Source organism: Sporothrix schenckii, assembly GCF_000961545.1.
Source record: "Sporothrix schenckii 1099-18 chromosome Unknown Cont38, whole genome shotgun sequence".
Classification (NCBI taxonomy): domain Eukaryota; kingdom Fungi; phylum Ascomycota; class Sordariomycetes; order Ophiostomatales; family Ophiostomataceae; genus Sporothrix; species Sporothrix schenckii.
The window spans coordinates 636426-652981 of NW_015971139.1; the positions used below are offsets into that span (position 1 = coordinate 636426).

The window sequence follows — 16556 nt, forward strand, 5'->3', positions numbered from 1 at the left end:
AATGAGCATGCGGAATGCCTGCGACTGGTTAGTTTAATTTATTTATTCCCTAACTTTTTTTCTTATCCGTGCCTTCAAGAAATCCAAGTAAACGGTCCTTAATTTTATTTTGTCAAAGGTTTTTTTGAGTACACTCTACTCGAACTATCGTATTATTTCCAGTGCGCTTTGTTTGCTTTAGCGATCAATACACGCGTCGTTACGCCCTCGGTATGATTTCTCAATAGATCACACGTCTTTCGTCCTTCTCAACATGACGGCGCGTTATCGGTCAGGCACGCTAATGACGCAGGGAAGCTGTGGGGAACATCCACCAAAGATAGCAGTGCAGATATGGACGTTTCGACGACTAACACAATGACGAGTGGGCGCGTAGGCATTCCCTTTTGGGACGTGTAAGAGTGCAAGCGAAACTCCACCCGTTCTCTCCGCATTCCGTTGACTTACAACGGTCGTGCAGTTCACAGTCATGTGACAGCTATCAAAGAACCGGCCTGGATTTATTTGATTAACAAAAAAACCAAGTAATAATGCACAGGACGATCCAATGTCCCACCAGCACCATCCTTCGTCGCCGCCTCGCCATCTCATCGTCTCCAAGTATCCTCCTTCTCATCCACATTCTCCTCGTTCTCACCCTCGCTCGTCTTCCATGCCACAATGGCCCGCCTCTCCACCCGCCTCTCCATCCGCTGGGGCGACGACCCGGCGTCCGAACCGACGACCACCCTCGTCATGAGCGTCGGCGGCTACTTTATGGACCTGCGCGTCGTCAAAAGCGACAACGCCGTCGACTGGGCGTTTGCCGGCACGCGCGACGTTGTCGCTCGCGCGCCCCAGCTGCACTGCCGCTGGCACCACACAATTGACTCGCGCAACACCTTTGCTCCGGACGAGGGGTGGTTTCAGGACCTGCCCAGCGGGAACCGCGACGGCGACGAAAACTACACCGACAGCCTGGAGACGGGGCGCATGGCGTGTGCCGAACGGGGCGGCGCCGTCACGGCCTACGAGGAGGTGTGGCGGACGCTGCCGACGGACGGCGCGCGGGCGTGGATCGTGAAGCGTGAGGAGGATGCTGTGACGATGACGACGAGCAACATTACGTTTCTCGGGCGGGTGGGCCGCGAGTACTTTGCCATGGTGCAGGCACGTGGCGGCGGGCCATTGACTGTGCAACGAGAGACGCTGGAGGCAGCCAATGACGGAGATGGGGATGGGAGACCGGAGGGACAGGAGGGACAGCAGGGCCACGACGGAAAAGAGCGCTGGGTGGTCAAGTACCGGTCGGGCGACGCGCCTCTGCCGTCCTTGGCGGCGAACAAGCTGTCTGCATTTCCAAACGAAGAGACATGGACGGAGGGAGACGAGGTGGACGTGTTTGGCGACGTGTACACTGTGTGTGCTACAGAGAAAAGTATATAATAATCGGTTGAGGGTGCCTGCATTTTGATATATAGCCATCTTTATCCAAACATCGTCACATGTATTTGCCTATAACTGCCACTCAATCACGGGAATGTCGGGCTCGCACGGCCGCCCAATCGACACCCGTCCTTGCCCCGTCGTCAGCTCCATCAGGATCGTGCACAGCGTCACCATCCGCTCCATGCCCACGGCGCCCGGCGGCCGGCTGCGGCAAATGGCATACGGCGCGCCCTCGAGGTCGCTGAGGCGCGCGTGCAGGGACGCAAACGAGACGGGCACGCCGGCGGCTGCGTCGGCGCGCGTGAGGGCCTGCATCCGCGCCAGACGCGCAAACGAGTTGTCGGCCGGGTGGTCTACCAGCCGGGCGGGACGCCCCTGGGCCGCCGTGCCGTACAAATGGTTGGTGTGTGCGACGAACCGGCTCCTGGCGTTTCCATGGTCAGCGAGCTTGGTCGGATCTGGATCAATGCGGGCGTGCCCGTATGGCGAGCACTCGACATCGGCGAGCTGACCCGAGCGGTCCGCCAGCATCAGGTTGATGCAGCTGGCCGCGCCAAACTCGGTCTCGAGGATGGCCAGCGCGGCGTCCAGCGACGTGGCGTACTGCAGCAGGCGCCGGGCCAGCACGTGCACGGGCAGGTGGCGGTCGGTCGTGCCCTGCGCGCCGGAGCGGATCGCGTTCATGCAGAACCCAAACCCGGCACTGTTCATGCCGATCTTGCCGACGATGCCCGCCTCGCCCAGGAACACGAAGCGCTCGACGCCGTTTCCCGGTGCCGTCTCTGGCGCTATGTCAAACGACACCATGCCCTCGTGCAGCTCCTCCAGCCAGTCCCAGTTCTGGGCCAGAAACACCTGACGGCCGTCCGCGCCCACCACCTCCTGCGCCAGCGACGTGCACCCGTCCGTGTAGTTGGTCAGCGCAATCTCGCTCCGCACATTCAGCGTCAGCACGTCGTCCCGCGTCAGCCCGCCGCCGGCTCCGTCGGCAATCCCCTGCATCTCCTCCAGAATCGCCGGGTAGCAGCGCCCCAGACGGCCGGCAAACTGGTCGACGGCCCGCGCGCGTGCCTCCGCCCACGTGAGCCCGACCGTCTCGTCGAAAAAGGCCGTGTACGTGGCCACGTTCTTGTGTACCTGGGCGGCGACGGCCCGGCCGTGCGCGAGGCCGATCTGGTACGGCGTGCCGGTGCATCGGACGGTCTTGACAAGGCGAGGCTGAGACATGGCGGAACGGTGGATGTAGTGGACGAAAAACGCTGTGTGTGTGACGTATTGGCAGAGGTTTGAATGACGTTGGATGAAAGGTACATGGGCATCTACCTGGTGTATTCGTGGTGTATATAGACTGGTATACGGAGCATAGAGGCGTGTGGTCGGCTATCTGGCAAAGGTCCCAACCTCTGCTTAACTCGGACGGACTGCACCGCTGGGCAGTGCACAGGCTCGCGTAACGCCGTTCTTGCAGTTAGAAATCCGTGGATTTTGGAGAATCATGGAACGTTGTTGTAGAGCCAGGGCCGAGGAAGCGGCTGTCTGATGGCTGTCACCCAGTACCGGATTATCATTCATTTATGACTGGTATACGGGAGGTTCTTTTTGTTGGCAATCTGCAGCGAACGGACTACTGATGAACAAGTGTATTCTTTTGATTTATTGGGGAATACACCTTCCTTCGGGCGTGCATATACTGTCAAGACAAAAGAACAATGCATATGAGAAATGATATAGCCAGTTGGGTCGCTAATCTGTTGACATATATAGAAAGTGCAAGATTGCCTATCTACAGCGACTGCAAAAACCCCTGCACGACCTGCTGGAACTTGGCAGGCTCGTCCGTCGCCGGATTGTGCCCGCTCTCCTCAAAGATGACCAGCTGCGCGTTCTGCAGCCCCCGTGCAATCTCTTCGCTGAACGCCACCGGCGTCACAATGTCGTGCCGCCCGACCATGATGAGGGCGCGCGCCTTGATCTCGGAGAGACGGTCGCGCACGTAAAATTGCGGCATGTTCTGGCTAAACGCCCAGTTCTGCGCGGCCGAGTTGTACAGCGGCCGCTCGCTGCCGTCGCCTTCGAGAGGCGGCGGGTTGGCGGCGGCCGCCTTGGTGGTCTCCGCGGCCGTGCTGTCCGGCGGCCCGTACACCGACAGAATCTCGACAATGGCCCGCTCAAATTCGGCGTCGTCTTGCAGCCGCCCGGACCAGAGCCGGATCTGCCGCTCCACGTCCACCCGGCCCGCCACACGCGGGTCCGTCACGGCCCGCGCCAGCGCTGCCATGGGCGCTGCCCGCCCGTCCGTCCACGTGTCCCGGATCACCAGGGCCGACAGCCGGTCGCCGTGTGCCAGCGCATAGTCGAGCGCCACGAACCCGCCGTACGAGTGGCCGGCGAGCACAAACGTCTCGGCGCCCGCCCACGTCCGGAGATTCTCAATGTCCTGGACCCACCGCGCATGCGTGTACGGCGGCGTCAGGTCGGACGCGCCGCTGCCGCGCGCGTCGTACGCAATCACACGGAAGTGCGGCGCCAAAAAGGCAAAGGTGGCCTCCGACTCGCGGTGGGACAGCAGACCCGGCGCGCCGTGCAGCGCAATCAGCAGCGGCTTGGCCGTGTTCGTGATGGGCCCGCCCAGGACCTTGACGAAAAGGCGGGCGCCGTCGTCCATGGGGACCTTGGAGGTGGTGGAGGCGGGGGATGTCGAAGACATGTTGTACTCTATCTTGTTTGTTGACTTGTTGACTTGTTTTTTGTGACTTGCCGGCTCGACGGTCTGGGTTACAGAGGTGATTTGTGTTTCCCGCAGCCTCACCCTGGATTGACGAAGCACGGCATGCTTAAATACAGACAAGGCCGAGCGTGCTCGTCAACCTATTGCTTGATGCCTTTGCTGCGTTCACTTCCACAACGACGTAGATGACAAAATGTGTACACGAAAAAAGAAAGGAGCCTGACAAATGAACAATTAAAAATGCCTCCACTACCAGCGAAGACTTGTCCGACCGTATGTACACGTAATGTACGTCGCTCATTCGTTTGTCATGGGCGTAGAAGGAGACGCAACGAGGTCCAAACAGGACAAAGAAAAGGAGACAGAAGACGGCGATGTGCTTCGCTCGCTAATCTGCGTCGGTGCAGAAACCCTAGCGCGGCAGGCACAACGCTAGGGTAAATGCGATGGAGAACGGAAAGTGCGACTCAGGTGGTCCTGTGGGGAAGTGGCGAGCGGGCGTTGGCGGCCGCTCTTGCCGTGGTCGCTTAACTCCTTTGCCTGCTCCTTCCCAAAGATCAACCATTCGTCAGCAGGAAAGAGTCAACAAAAGCGACAAAGCCAATGCGTCGTTGGTCGTCTCGTCGTCTCGTCGTCTGACCCTCTTCTCATATCATGCTGTCATGCTGCCCCGTGTTGCGACCACGGCCTTGACCGAGCGGACTCTGGCGCAGCCCTCGCTTGCTTCCGGCACCGTACAGCCATCACCATCAACTCCACCCAGTCCATTGCCATGACGGCCCCGCAGGTCTGCACCCGTTGCCGCAAGAGGCGCATCCGCGTATGTTCTGTACCCCCTCTCAGTCTCTCTCTGATCACCCTTGCCTGACCACCCCCACTCCTGCAGTGCGATCTCCAGCTTCCCGCGTGCAAAAACTGCCGTCTCGCTGACGTCGAGTGCTTCTTCTGGGACAATGCCCTCGGCCAGGAGGTGCCCTGCAGCTATTTGCATTTACTGCGGCAACGTGTCGCCGGGCTCAAGCGCGACCTGGAAGCTGTTGAAGCGCGGAAGGCGTCCTCCGCTGCGGCTGCGGCTGCGACTGCGACTGCGGTCGTGCCGTCACCCACCGTCGACCTCGAAGGTGCTGTTGCTCTCACGGCCTTGGCGGACCTGTCGCAGGGGCTGCAGCGCGGAAGTGCATGGTTGCATCCTGCACGTGGACAAGGAACGGAAAGCAATCGCGGCTACCACCTGCTAGTGACACCGCCACTGGGGGCTGATGCAGTCAGTGACATAAATAGTGACGGCCTTAGCTTGGCGTCGTCACTGTCGTCGTCGGCGCCGGTTGTTCCCTCGCACACATCGTACCTCGGGCCAGGAAGCACCGCACGCCTGGCGGAGACGGTGCTCCATGCCGCCATCGACCGGCATTCTGTCAACGGCGGCAACAGCCTTTCGTTGCCACGCTCTCTGCAGCAACCAAAGGACGCCGACGGCGCGTTCCAGAACGTACCCCTGTCGTTGTCTTCTCGCTCGAGGAACAATGTGTTGGGATTAGGAGGCACGACGGCCGCCGGCCCGCCGCCAACTCTGTCCATCCTCCACGATCCCCGCAAAGAAGCGGAACTGCACACCCTCGTGCCCCTCGCCACCCAGCGCGCCCTGCTCGAGCACTACTCGGCCGTCGTCGGCGCGTCGTCTCCCTGCTACGACAGCCTGTTGCCCGCCGAGCAGGAGGCCGCCCTGCTGCAGCGCGCCGGCAGCGGCAGCGAGAATCCGCTCAAGTGGGCGAGCGCCCATCGCGGCACTGCTGGCGCGTACGCAACGACGGCCGTGTTTGCTGTTGCGACAGCGCTTGCCTCGCGAGACCTCTGCCCAAGTGCGTGCGGCGGCGAGGGCGGCCGCATGGCGATGCTGGCCATGCGCTTCCGCGACGATGTGCAGGCCCTGGTGGGAGTCGAAGCGGAAAATATGACTGGCCTGAAAAGCGTAAAACGTATGACGACTGTGAAATCAAAGGGCACGCACGAGAACGGCACCAGCACGCTTCACAGTCTGGAACGAACGCGCTGGACAGCCACGGCCTTGGCCACGCTGGCCTTGTGTGACATGATCCAGCCGACGTCCGGCCAGCTCTGGGACCTTCTCGGTGCTGCCATCAGCGTGCTGGCTGACCTCCGCGAAGGCTACCATCTCCGCCACCGCGCGCCCGAGGACGACGCCGACTTTGTGCGCCTGGAGCGGACAATGCTGCGCATGGAGGCCCGAATGTCCCTGCATTTTCGGCGGCCTTCGCCGTTTTGTGACCAATATCTTCTTGGACGGGGCAGCAGCTTCAGTGGAGGAGGCAGCCGTGAATTGGAGTGGCAGCAGCTGCTCTCGGCCTCGTTTACCCCGGCGTCATCGGTTGTCATCGACGATCTGGTCGTTTTACGGACTTGTATGCAGATCCGCCAACATCTCGAGGCACGGCCGCAAATCCCCGACTATCTTCTCGAGAGTCTGATTCCCGTTCCCCTTCAAGTCCTGGCGGCGCCTCCTCTGACCCGCACTCGCCTGGCCGATACCACGGCGGCACCCCCAATGTCCGTCCAGTCCGCCACCGTCTACATGGCCCTGCATCCCGTCGTCGTTTTCCCCGACATGATCTTGAAAGGCGGGCAATTGTCCGCCCCCTCTCGTTTGTTTCAAATTGTGGCGGGTGCGGCGTGTGTCTTGCTCGATGAATACGCCCGCCAAAACCCGCGTCACCGAATTTCCAGTTTGTGGATGTCTGCCGAGCGCATCGTCGAAGCCGGTATTGTCTGGGTCCTGTATGTTCTGGCCCACCAACAATACGGACTACTCGACGTTGGAACGGCCATGCGGCCCATCCTGCACGTGTCTTCACTCCTGGCATCCTTTGCCGCGCGCTGGAAAGCGGGCACGGCCTATGTCGAGCCCTGGGAAACCCTGGTCGAGTTGATGTGGGGAATCCTGGGCTGAGTGCATGAACGTTTCAACAGCGAATAGCCTCTATTGTTTTGCTCTATTTACTTTGCCTCCGTCACACGAATGGCATAGTGTCCGTCGCTGGTCTGGACCAGCTCGACAGCCGCGCCATACGCCTGCGACATGCTGCGCACGCGTGCCACGAGCACCTCGGCGTCGGCCGCCGTGGCGTAGGTTGGCTCACCGTCGGCCTCCACTGTCACTGGGATCATGACACAGCCCGTCAGTTTGCCCTCGTCCCACTCGAGCCGCGCCAAAGACCCAATGTTCGACAGTGTCTTTTGCAGACTGCCCCATTCGTACGGCGGGTATGTCCGGAACGTCTCATCCGGTGTCACAATGTCGTTACTAAAGATAAAGTTGCCCAGGCTGTAAAAGATGGGTGCACCGCGATACAATTCGACGCCCTGCACCACGTGCGGGTGGTGGCCCACAACGACGGACGCACCGGCGTCCACCATGGCCCGTGCCAGTGGCCGCTGGTACTGTGCAATCTCGTCCTGCGTGGCGGCCACCCACCCATACGGCACGCCCCAGTGAATGCCAACGACGACGACCGACACGTCTGTGCGGGCGGCCGCCTGCCGGATCGCGTCGAGCAGCACCGCCTCGTCCGCCGCGTACGTCTGCGTCTCCACAAACGGCGCCATCCCGGGCGACTCGTCCAGCGACACCGTGTCCACCACGTACTTGGTGAAGACGCGCACGCCGGCGAGGCCAGGTCGCGCGCGCCCGGCACCGCTGCCGTTGGGCAGCGTCGTCGTGACGCCGAGAAAGGCGATGCCCTTTTGGACGACAACGCCAAAAGCCTCCGCCTGGGTCTCGCCGCCGCCGACGTGGGCAATCCCCACGCCGTCCAGTGCTTGGAGGGTCGTGCGCAGGCCGCCCACGCCAAAGTCCATGCCGTGGTTGTTGGCCACCGTCACGACGTCCAAGCCCAGATCGCGCAGCACGGGCGCATGCGACGGATCCGCGTGCAGCGCAATCAGCTTCTCGGCGCCGTAGGTGTCAGTGTTGGCGGCGGCCGTCGGTGAGGCAAACGGCATTTCGAGGTTCACAAAGTTGGCGTCGGCGGTGTGCAGCTCGCGGTAGACCGGGTTGGCGGCGATGGGCCGGTGCAGCGGGCCATTGATGACGACGTCGCCGCCGACAACAACGGAGATGGGCATTTTGGATGGTGGGTAGTGGTGTGCTTGTGCTGTGTTTGTTTACAGAGTTTCTTTTTTAGTCATGTATTTATCTTGGGGCCTCGGCCAGTTTTCATAACTTGCTTTTGAGTCTTGGATTTGTTTTTTGTGTCAAAACGTAGAGCTTGGAATACAGTCAAGGACAGCCACCACGAAATTTGTCCTCGGTACAGACATGTGGTGATGAGCGAGAAGTCAATACGAATGCTTCCAATGGTCGGCAACACTTTCTTCGGAACGACATTCTGGAGTAGGTCTCGGCTCCCAAATGTGTGTAAGTGAGGGGGCCGGAGTTATGCGCGCGTGAGGTTGCCGTGACTAGGAGTAAGGCCGATCTACTCATGGCCCGATTAACACGACCAGGAACGGCAAAACAGCGGCAAGCTACGACGTTTTCGGAGAACAGCTCGTCTTGTTGCAAGAGACGTAGACGAGTGTCCGAGGTAAGTGAGAAATGAATAACAAGAAGATCAACAATCCAGCTTCAGATCAAAGAAAAGTTGACAATAAAAGAGAGCCCCAGGACAAGCAGTTATTTTGTTTGCCAACAACGCGAGACGGCATTCACGAGACAACATTTTGACCAGCCCACATCTCCCAACACCATGTCTGCTCCATACACAGTGCACACGTCGACACTCTTCGACCCCAAGCAAAAGAAGTTTGTCTCCGACGTGTCCATCACGGTCGACCCGGTCTCGGGAAATATCGTCAAGGTCGAGCCGCGCTCACCGGGCGCTCTGGGTGATGTTGTGCCCGCCGGCGACATTGACCTGCGCGGCAAGGTGGTGATGCCGGGTCTTGTGGACGCCCACGCCCACATCTTTCTGCACAGCTACGAGTGCGTCCCGGCCAGAGACCGTTTTCTCGTTGTTTTTGGGCGTGCCGCCTCGTCTTGTTTACCGTACTAATGAACACGACTTGTTACCAGCGAACGCCCGTCGCTGAACCAGAAGCGCGACGAGAGCAATGCCGAGCGCATTTTGCGCGCCGCGCAGCACTGCCGCACGGCCCTTCTCGCGGGCTACACGACGTACCGCGACCTCAGCTCCGAGTCCATGGGCGAGGCGGACGCGCAGATTCGCGACTGTATCAACCGGGGGCTCATCCCGGGCCCGCGGCTGTTTGTGGCCACGCGCGCCCTCGCCAGCACCGGCTCGTACGAGCTGCGCACGGAGAACCACGCCAACGGCGTGTGCTACCCGCGCGGCGGCGAGGCCGTGGACGGCGTGGACGAGGCGCGCAAGGCGGTGCGGCGGCGGCTGGCGGCCGGCGCCGACGTGATCAAGTTCTTTGCCGACTACCGCCGGCGCATCATGCGCTACCCGCCGGCGCAGCAGCACCCGTACGTGGTGAGCGCCACGCACCCGCCGGCCGACCCCAACCCGGACATTGTCGTCTTTGCGCAGGAGGAGATGGACGCCATCGTGCGCGAGGCCCGCCTCGGCCGCGCGCCCGTGGCCTGCCATGCCGGCACCATCGACGGCGCGCGCATGGCCGTCGCCGCCGGCGTGCACACCATTGAGCACGCCTACTACGCCGACGCGGCCCTGTTCCAGCAAATGGTGGACCGCGGCTGCCTGCTTGTGCCGACCCTGGCCGTCTGCGAGCGCCTGCACGCCAAGCGGTTCCCCGCAATCCTGGCGCAGACCACCCTCGCACACCAGATGGGCGTCCGCCTGGCCGTCGGCGGCGACACGGGCACGTACCCGCACGGCCAGAACGCGCGCGAGATTGAGCTCATGGTCGAGGGCTGCGGGCTCCCGCTCGAGGACGTGCTGGAGGCGTGCACGGTGGGGGGCTGGGAGGCGTGCGGCGGCGAGCTGTGCGGCGTGCCCTTTGGGTGGCTGGCCGCGGGCGTGCGCGCGGACCTGATTGCGCTGACGACGGACCCGCGCGAGGACCTGCGGGCGTTTCGGCGCGTCGACTTTGTGATGAAGGACGGCGTGGTGTGGAAGCAGAACGGCAAGGGCGTCAACATGTACGAGGACGACCACACCTGGGTGGGCTGTGATTGAAGTCCTCGACGGCGAGAAGACACTGATTTCCTTTCTAGTCAGACCTGTATATACGAATCAACGTTATCAGCCAATGAAGACGTCATTGCAACGTATGGTGATTAAATTGTTATGATAGTGGAAAGACGGGGAGCATTGACCAGCCTATCTTCCCTGGTCGATCAAGTGATGCCCAACTCTGTGAAAGAGAGTACTCATGATACATCCATTTTCATTAAATATCAAAGTGAAAACAACGCCTTGTCAGCTTAGACGTGATGCAAGTGGTACGTTGGCGGCGTGCCATAGTACTATCTAAGAAGTCGACCGCGTCCCATCAGACGTCTATGGAGTTGGCACTGACCAGGTCGGCTTGGGCACGCCCTTGATGTTGATGAGTTCGGTGTCAAAGACTGCCACGTTAGCCACAAGGACAGACAATACAATGAGCATGGGGACGTACCAAGCGTGGAGTTTCCAGGAATGGGCCCGATGGCATCCGGGCCGTAACCAAACGCAGGCGGAATTGTGAGTTTTCTGGCCGGCTTGTCAGTATAGCAAGGGACTCTGTGGACAAAGGACAGTGTCTATCGCCCTGAGCTCACCTCTTCTCGCCCACACACATGTCGAGCAAGCCCACGTCCCAGCCGACAATCACTTCCCCGACACCCAGTGTAAAGGTAAACGTCTCGCCAGGGGCGGCTGTCCGTCCATTTGTCAGTATGGCTGGTAGCATCACCGTCCTGCCTAGGACTGTCTGCGGTACCCACTTGACTCGATCTTGGTCCCGTCCAGCAGGCTGAGGGAGTAGGTCATGGAGATGACGTCGTTGGTGCGCGTCTTGCGGTCGCATTCCACTTTGTGCGTGATGTCGACGATAATGTCTGTGCCGCCAGGCACAGTGGCCGTCCAGGCCATGGATGCGGACGACAAGGCGACGAAAACGGAGGCGAGCTTCATCGTGGGGGTGGTGGTGTGAGGCGTCTATGGCGAAACGACGAAAGAAGTAACAAAAGGTGCGAACGTGACGACCTGACTGTAGAAGATTGAACTGCATCACGTCACGGACAAATAAAACCACGTTCATATTCTATCATGAATTTCTTACGTCCTTCTCCCGCATGGCTAATTGCAGCGGTTCAATCGTCTTCGGCATCTACACAGCCCCATGGGTCTGGTCTTCCGTCCTGTGCAGCCGGACGCTGCGCCCCTTGTATTTAGATTTAAGTCTTATTGTTTATGTCCCAACCAGTAAAGCATGCCCTGATGGGGGCCCTCATCCTCGCTTCCTTTCACAAACATCCGCTCTTGTTGCTGTCTCCTTGCATTTTCTATGGTCGTGATGTCGCTTCAGCCGAGGTACGAGGCACCAAATGCGTCTCTTTACCAACAATTTCTACAAGTCCCAATTTTCGTTTTATCTATCGGTACCACTGCCGGTGCCACTCCTTTTTGTCGTTGGGACCGAATTGTTGCACAAACCGGCACACGGCATCCGCCCAACAAACGGTTAACGACAGCAATCGACCAGAGACAAACGGCGACGTGGCCCAGCCTCTTCAACCATCGCATATAAATGAAACGAAAACTATTTTCTCGCTCTCGATTCATCTGTCGCTCCTTTCCTGTTTCCTCTTTCCTGTTACCTTTTCCTCTCTTCCCATTTCTTTTTACACTACGTCCCCACCGTCATTCCTGGAATTGAAAAGAACACAAAGCCCATACTTTATCTAAACGCTCCCTTGACACAAGCCTACTTGACGCACAGATATCTATTTCAATCGTTGTCTGATTTCATTCCTTTTCGTTTTGCGAACAATTTTGCATCATTTTACTACCTACCTCGAATACGACTGTCATGTGACATTACATCTTGGTATAATAAACTGAAATTGGCGCTAAATATTTACAATTCTAACTGAAAAAGGCACAGTGCCAGAGTGGTTAATGGGTGAGACTTGAATTTCCTGATTCAATCCTATCTCATGGCTTCGGCCGCGCATGTTCGAACCATGCCTGTGTCGTTTTTTATTTTTGTCATTTTTTGCGTCGATATTTCTTTTTAGGAGCACGAGAAGGACTCAAAGGCAACAATTTTCAGTTCAGGAGTTTTTTGACATTTTTTTTACATGAAAACAAGCGGAGAACTCCGAAACAGCTCGTCCTATGTACGAGAGAATACTGCTGTAATTCAGTGAATGGCGATGCCTCAATGTACGCTAACTTCGTGTAAGTGCCCAAACAGGAAAAGAATCGCGACAATACATTCACCAACAGCACAAAACACAAAACGGTTTTGGGGTCGTGGAAGCGATCAGTAGTAGATTCGGCTGTTGCCTTATGTTGTAACGTCATCCACCGACCAACTACAAACGCCTGGAAAATCCATCTCTGTCGCCTCTCTACTTCCTCGGCCTCAGCACGTCTCTCCAGTCCCGTTCCCCGTCCTCTTATGTCGCTGCCACCAGCGGCCAGTTGATGCCCTTGTCGCCCGCACCCGCGTTGCCGAGGCCCGCGCACGAGTACAGGCCCACCGGGTTGTTGGCCGTCGCCCGCATGTACTGCAGGTCCACACACTCCTGCGGGCTCGACGCCGCCACCGCGATGCGCCCGTCCGCCTTGATGTCAAAGTTCTGGCCCTCGGCCGTGTCGGCGCAGTCGTTAATCACCAGGGCGGCCATGTCTTTCCACTTGGCTGGGGAGCACAGCGCAACAACGTCAGCAGATGCATATTGGGAGGCATGGAGAGGCGGACTGTTCGCCGCCTTCGCTCTGGCGGCGACTCAGTGGCCTTGCCTTGGGGGACTACTTACACTTGGCTCCGGCATCCAGACACAGCGTCGTCCCCGCCAGCTGGATCTTGCTGGCGCCGTCCTTGACGTACCACTGCTGCTCGGGTTTGCTCGTCAGGGTCTGCACGACGACCGCCGAACCGGCCTTGGCCGCCTTGGGCTGGACGACGAACTTGGCGTTGACGTTGGACGTGATGTAGACAATCTTGTAGCCGGCCGGTACGTCGAGGGGGGCGGCAAGGCCCGAGGCTGCGGCAAACGCCAGGGCGAGGAGAGACGTGGCGGCGATCATTGTGAGATGATCTTGGAATGGGAGCTGTGGAGGAATGTCGAGGTGAGACGGCAAGTGACGAACAAAAGAAGAGAAATGCCAGAAACAAATGGAAGCGGAAAGGGTTAAAAAAAGAGGATTGAAAGAGAAACGAGACGTAGAAAGAACTGCGCCAAAAATGGGGGTACCGAGCAAATAGTGGCAGTGTTCCGTAAACGAGAATCAGAGAGGAGAACTAAGAGTTGCACTCGTATAAACTGTCAAGTGACACAATCTTCTAGAAGCGAGCTGGTATTCGCAGACGGCGGACCGTGCAATAGATGATTACTCCATTCGGTCTGCCTTGCGTCTCCGGCAGTTGCATGTAGAATCGCTCGACTACCAAAACGTCCAGAAATAGAACCAACAAAAAGTAGGGACGAAATCAAATAAGCTCGACAAGGATGCACGGGCTAATGTCGTTGATGACGTGAAACAGCAGTAGCGAAAAAAAAAAAAAATACAGTGCACGCCACCCAAACGGTTAAACACAAAAAGACGAGGGCCTTTAATTATTTCCTTTTCTCCTTGTGCCCCTTCTCGGTCATCCTGGCCCCGCTTCCCCATATTCGACGGCAATGAAAAAAAGTTAAAGACTGCGGGAAAATGAAGAATGCCGGCGAAAATAAAGTGCGGAACCACAAAAAGAACATTACTCGAGCTGACAGGGGAGCGAAAGAATGACGGCCAAAGGAAGTCGCAAAAGCAACGGGATCATAATTCCCACCACTAGCCATGGCCCTCCTTGGCCTGGTCCATGAGGTCGCCCACATAGCCCATGCGCTCGCGCTGGTCGTCCATCAGCCGTGCATACTCGAGGAGCAGCCGCCAAGTGTACAACCGCATGTCTTCGCGCCGCAGCCATTTCGCGGCCCAGGCAGCGCCCGCCTCGGCAATCCGCTGCGATGTCTGGTCGTAGTCGTCGTAATTGTGGTTCTTGGGCTTGATAAAGTAGTCCAGGAGACCGTACACGTCTATAAAGGACATGTCCATCGGCACGTAGTGCACCCACGGCTGCAGGCGGTCGTCGTGCCATTCGGCAAGGAGCGTCGCTTTGATCGGCACCGTGCCCCCGTTCAGCAGGTTCAGCCACTGTACGCTGGGTATGGTGCCGTCAATGTCCGCCGCGAGTTTGTGCTTGTTGAAGTCGTCGTCTTCCGGCCAGGGCTTGATGCTGATCAACGTGTCCGTGTAGTTGCACGTTTTGTTGGGGACCATGTTGATCGAATCCATGTACAGCCGCGGATTGCACATCATGTCCGAGAATCCAATGTCCGTCGCCCCTTGCAGCCACGTCCGCATGTTCTAGATGTCATGATGCTGAAAGGCTTCCGGGTACATGCACTTGTAATCGTCAACGTCCGGCAAGTTAAAACTCGGCGCATTCATCTTGCCGTCGTTGTAGAATTCGCGGGCCCGGACGCCGTCGGTCATCTGCACAAACCGGTGCCGCTGAAACCGCCACCAGCTGTGCGCTCGAGCCACGCCACCGGTTGCCTTGTCCCGCCAGTACAGGTGGTCCATCTTGGCGTTCCAAGCCGGTGTATTCGCGTCATCAAAGACGAGAGGCGCTTTCTTCTTGTCCAAGTATACAGGACTTGGCAGCAGGATGTCGTTGTTCCCTGGAAGCTTGCTGCCCGAAAAGATGGGCATCAGGGAGCTGCTCGTCGAGACATGCTCGCACTCAACAAAGAGTCCGTACATGGCCCGTATGTACGGCTGATGGCACGGATCACGCGCTGCTGTCACGTTGGTTATGTATCCACTGGTCGTATAATTGGGGTTGAGTGTGCCGGGAAAGACCTCACGGATGCTTGGCTCTAAGCTCAATCCCAAATCACGGGCAGCGCTGCCTAGATGACAGGTTCTGCGGTAATGTAGCCAGTACGCCTTTGGATCGCCGCTGAGGCCAGATGTCTCCCAGTCATGGGTATAATTGAGCTTGATTTTGCCAGGGTGGACGGAGGGGCTGTCCTTTAAGTCGGAGTAGGTGACGATGACATCGCTGAGCGCACGGCGGCCGCCGGGCATCGAATCTTTAAAAAAAGATGTTTCGTTGATTGTCTGGCGGTCGACGGCCAGCCGCGGGGCGGTCATGACATTGACGGGGATGTCCATGTCCGGCAGCTGCATAGCAAACTCATCCATAAAACTGACCCATGTCCTGAGCCAACCGGTATTGCCCGTGTAGTCGGCATAAAAGTCCACCCGGCCGTCGCGGATCCGGATCACATTTGGTTGCGAATACGTCATGAAGCGCATTTCACTGGGCTGCAGCGCCCCAAATGGCGCAAGATCCTTGTAGATGCGGTCGAAAAATCGCTCCACAATCACCGAATTCAACCTCAAGGCCGACGACGCCCAGGCGTCAAAACCGGGCGGCGGGTCGCGGCCGCGGCGCTTGCGGTATTCGCGTGCGGCCTCGGGAGTGCTTCTGACGCCGCTGTCCAGGATCCGCTGCCATTCGGACTGGGCATCCTCAATCAGCTTCGTGATGGGGTGCGGATGAACGGGAACGAAACGCCACGCTGTGTCGCCGACCCACAACTGCGGCGGTAAAAATCGAGGCTGTAATAAAATCATAAAGCCGTAAAAGACCGTAAGGCCCATAATGAACTTGGTGTGACTTCGTATCCTCCACCGTACCGTCGGCGTCAAGGCTAGGTCGGGCACCCAACGCAGTATTGCCGGCATCTTGGAGTCGAGAGTACATTTGTCAAGGGTCGAGGTCATGTAAGCCGGGTATTGTGAAGGCGAACGGGAGTAGTTAATTCTGTTGCGGCGGACAAAACATGAGATAGCAAAGATACGTGGTAGATGGTGTTACTTAAAGTATTGTGAGAAGGAAAAGGGGGATTGACAATGAGGCAACGTCACCATAGTAATGATGCAGCCAGCCAACGGACGGCCAACAGGAAGGCTCGACCGGGCGCTTGCTTCGTCCAAAACAGAGGCAAGAGCTACCCGTACAAGGCATCATCATCATGGTCGATCTTTCCCGCTCGGGAAGGAAGCGACTTGGTACAAAGGCGTCTCCATTATATCTGATAAGATGCAACGAATTGGGCCTGGCCTCAAAGAAATGTTCACGGCATTTCTATCATAGCAGCTTGCCATGTGGTCTGTGGCAAAGAATAGGTTAG

General features: G+C 58.2%; 10 protein-coding genes and 1 non-coding gene across 11 annotated transcripts; 4 read left to right on the forward strand and 7 right to left on the reverse strand.

Moving 5' to 3' along the window:
* Nucleotides 1–660: 660 nt before the first annotated feature.
* SPSK_06573 (uncharacterized protein) lies at nucleotides 661–1425 on the forward strand (the record flags this gene model as incomplete). Its single annotated transcript, XM_016733275.1, has 1 exon — nucleotides 661–1425. One exon carries the CDS (start codon nucleotides 661–663, stop codon nucleotides 1423–1425), a length of 765 nt encoding a protein of 254 aa, XP_016591913.1.
* A 69-nt stretch (nucleotides 1426–1494) lies between these two features.
* On the reverse strand, nucleotides 1495–2655 carry SPSK_06390 (isopenicillin-N N-acyltransferase; the record flags this gene model as incomplete). The annotated part of the gene is made up of 1 exon (XM_016733096.1): nucleotides 1495–2655. The coding sequence occupies one exon, from the start codon at nucleotides 2653–2655 to the stop codon at nucleotides 1495–1497; it is 1161 nt and encodes a 386-aa protein (XP_016591914.1).
* A 556-nt stretch (nucleotides 2656–3211) lies between these two features.
* SPSK_06499 (proline iminopeptidase) lies at nucleotides 3212–4135 on the reverse strand (the record flags this gene model as incomplete). The annotated part of the gene is made up of 1 exon (XM_016733204.1): nucleotides 3212–4135. One exon carries the CDS (start codon nucleotides 4133–4135, stop codon nucleotides 3212–3214), a length of 924 nt encoding a protein of 307 aa, XP_016591915.1.
* Nucleotides 4136–4928: 793 nt separating this feature from the next.
* Nucleotides 4929–7121, forward strand: SPSK_06024 (uncharacterized protein; the record flags this gene model as incomplete). The annotated part of the gene is made up of 2 exons (XM_016732732.1): nucleotides 4929–4976; nucleotides 5043–7121. 2 exons carry the CDS (start codon nucleotides 4929–4931, stop codon nucleotides 7119–7121), a joined length of 2127 nt encoding a protein of 708 aa, XP_016591916.1.
* Nucleotides 7122–7168: 47 nt separating this feature from the next.
* SPSK_06413 (poly-gamma-glutamate synthesis protein (capsule biosynthesis protein)) lies at nucleotides 7169–8296 on the reverse strand (the record flags this gene model as incomplete). Its single annotated transcript, XM_016733119.1, has 1 exon — nucleotides 7169–8296. One exon carries the CDS (start codon nucleotides 8294–8296, stop codon nucleotides 7169–7171), a length of 1128 nt encoding a protein of 375 aa, XP_016591917.1.
* Nucleotides 8297–8919: 623 nt separating this feature from the next.
* SPSK_06283 (amidohydrolase) lies at nucleotides 8920–10332 on the forward strand (the record flags this gene model as incomplete). The annotated part of the gene is made up of 2 exons (XM_016732989.1): nucleotides 8920–9155; nucleotides 9246–10332. The coding sequence occupies 2 exons, from the start codon at nucleotides 8920–8922 to the stop codon at nucleotides 10330–10332; spliced, it is 1323 nt and encodes a 440-aa protein (XP_016591918.1).
* Nucleotides 10333–10656: 324 nt separating this feature from the next.
* On the reverse strand, nucleotides 10657–11271 carry SPSK_06636 (FK506-binding protein 2; the record flags this gene model as incomplete). Its single annotated transcript, XM_016733337.1, has 4 exons — nucleotides 10657–10724; nucleotides 10775–10848; nucleotides 10917–11013; nucleotides 11082–11271. 4 exons carry the CDS (start codon nucleotides 11269–11271, stop codon nucleotides 10657–10659), a joined length of 429 nt encoding a protein of 142 aa, XP_016591919.1.
* Nucleotides 11272–12237: 966 nt separating this feature from the next.
* On the forward strand, nucleotides 12238–12335 carry SPSK_11195. Its single transcript has one exon. It is a non-coding gene; the product is annotated as a tRNA-Ser (tRNA).
* A 426-nt stretch (nucleotides 12336–12761) lies between these two features.
* SPSK_06629 (uncharacterized protein) lies at nucleotides 12762–13395 on the reverse strand (the record flags this gene model as incomplete). Its single annotated transcript, XM_016733331.1, has 2 exons — nucleotides 12762–13093; nucleotides 13125–13395. 2 exons carry the CDS (start codon nucleotides 13393–13395, stop codon nucleotides 12762–12764), a joined length of 603 nt encoding a protein of 200 aa, XP_016591920.1.
* A 747-nt stretch (nucleotides 13396–14142) lies between these two features.
* SPSK_06651 (uncharacterized protein) lies at nucleotides 14143–14715 on the reverse strand (the record flags this gene model as incomplete). Its single annotated transcript, XM_016733352.1, has 1 exon — nucleotides 14143–14715. The coding sequence occupies one exon, from the start codon at nucleotides 14713–14715 to the stop codon at nucleotides 14143–14145; it is 573 nt and encodes a 190-aa protein (XP_016591921.1).
* Nucleotides 14716–14718: 3 nt separating this feature from the next.
* On the reverse strand, nucleotides 14719–16107 carry SPSK_06289 (uncharacterized protein; the record flags this gene model as incomplete). The annotated part of the gene is made up of 1 exon (XM_016732995.1): nucleotides 14719–16107. One exon carries the CDS (start codon nucleotides 16105–16107, stop codon nucleotides 14719–14721), a length of 1389 nt encoding a protein of 462 aa, XP_016591922.1.
* Nucleotides 16108–16556: the final 449 nt, after the last annotated feature.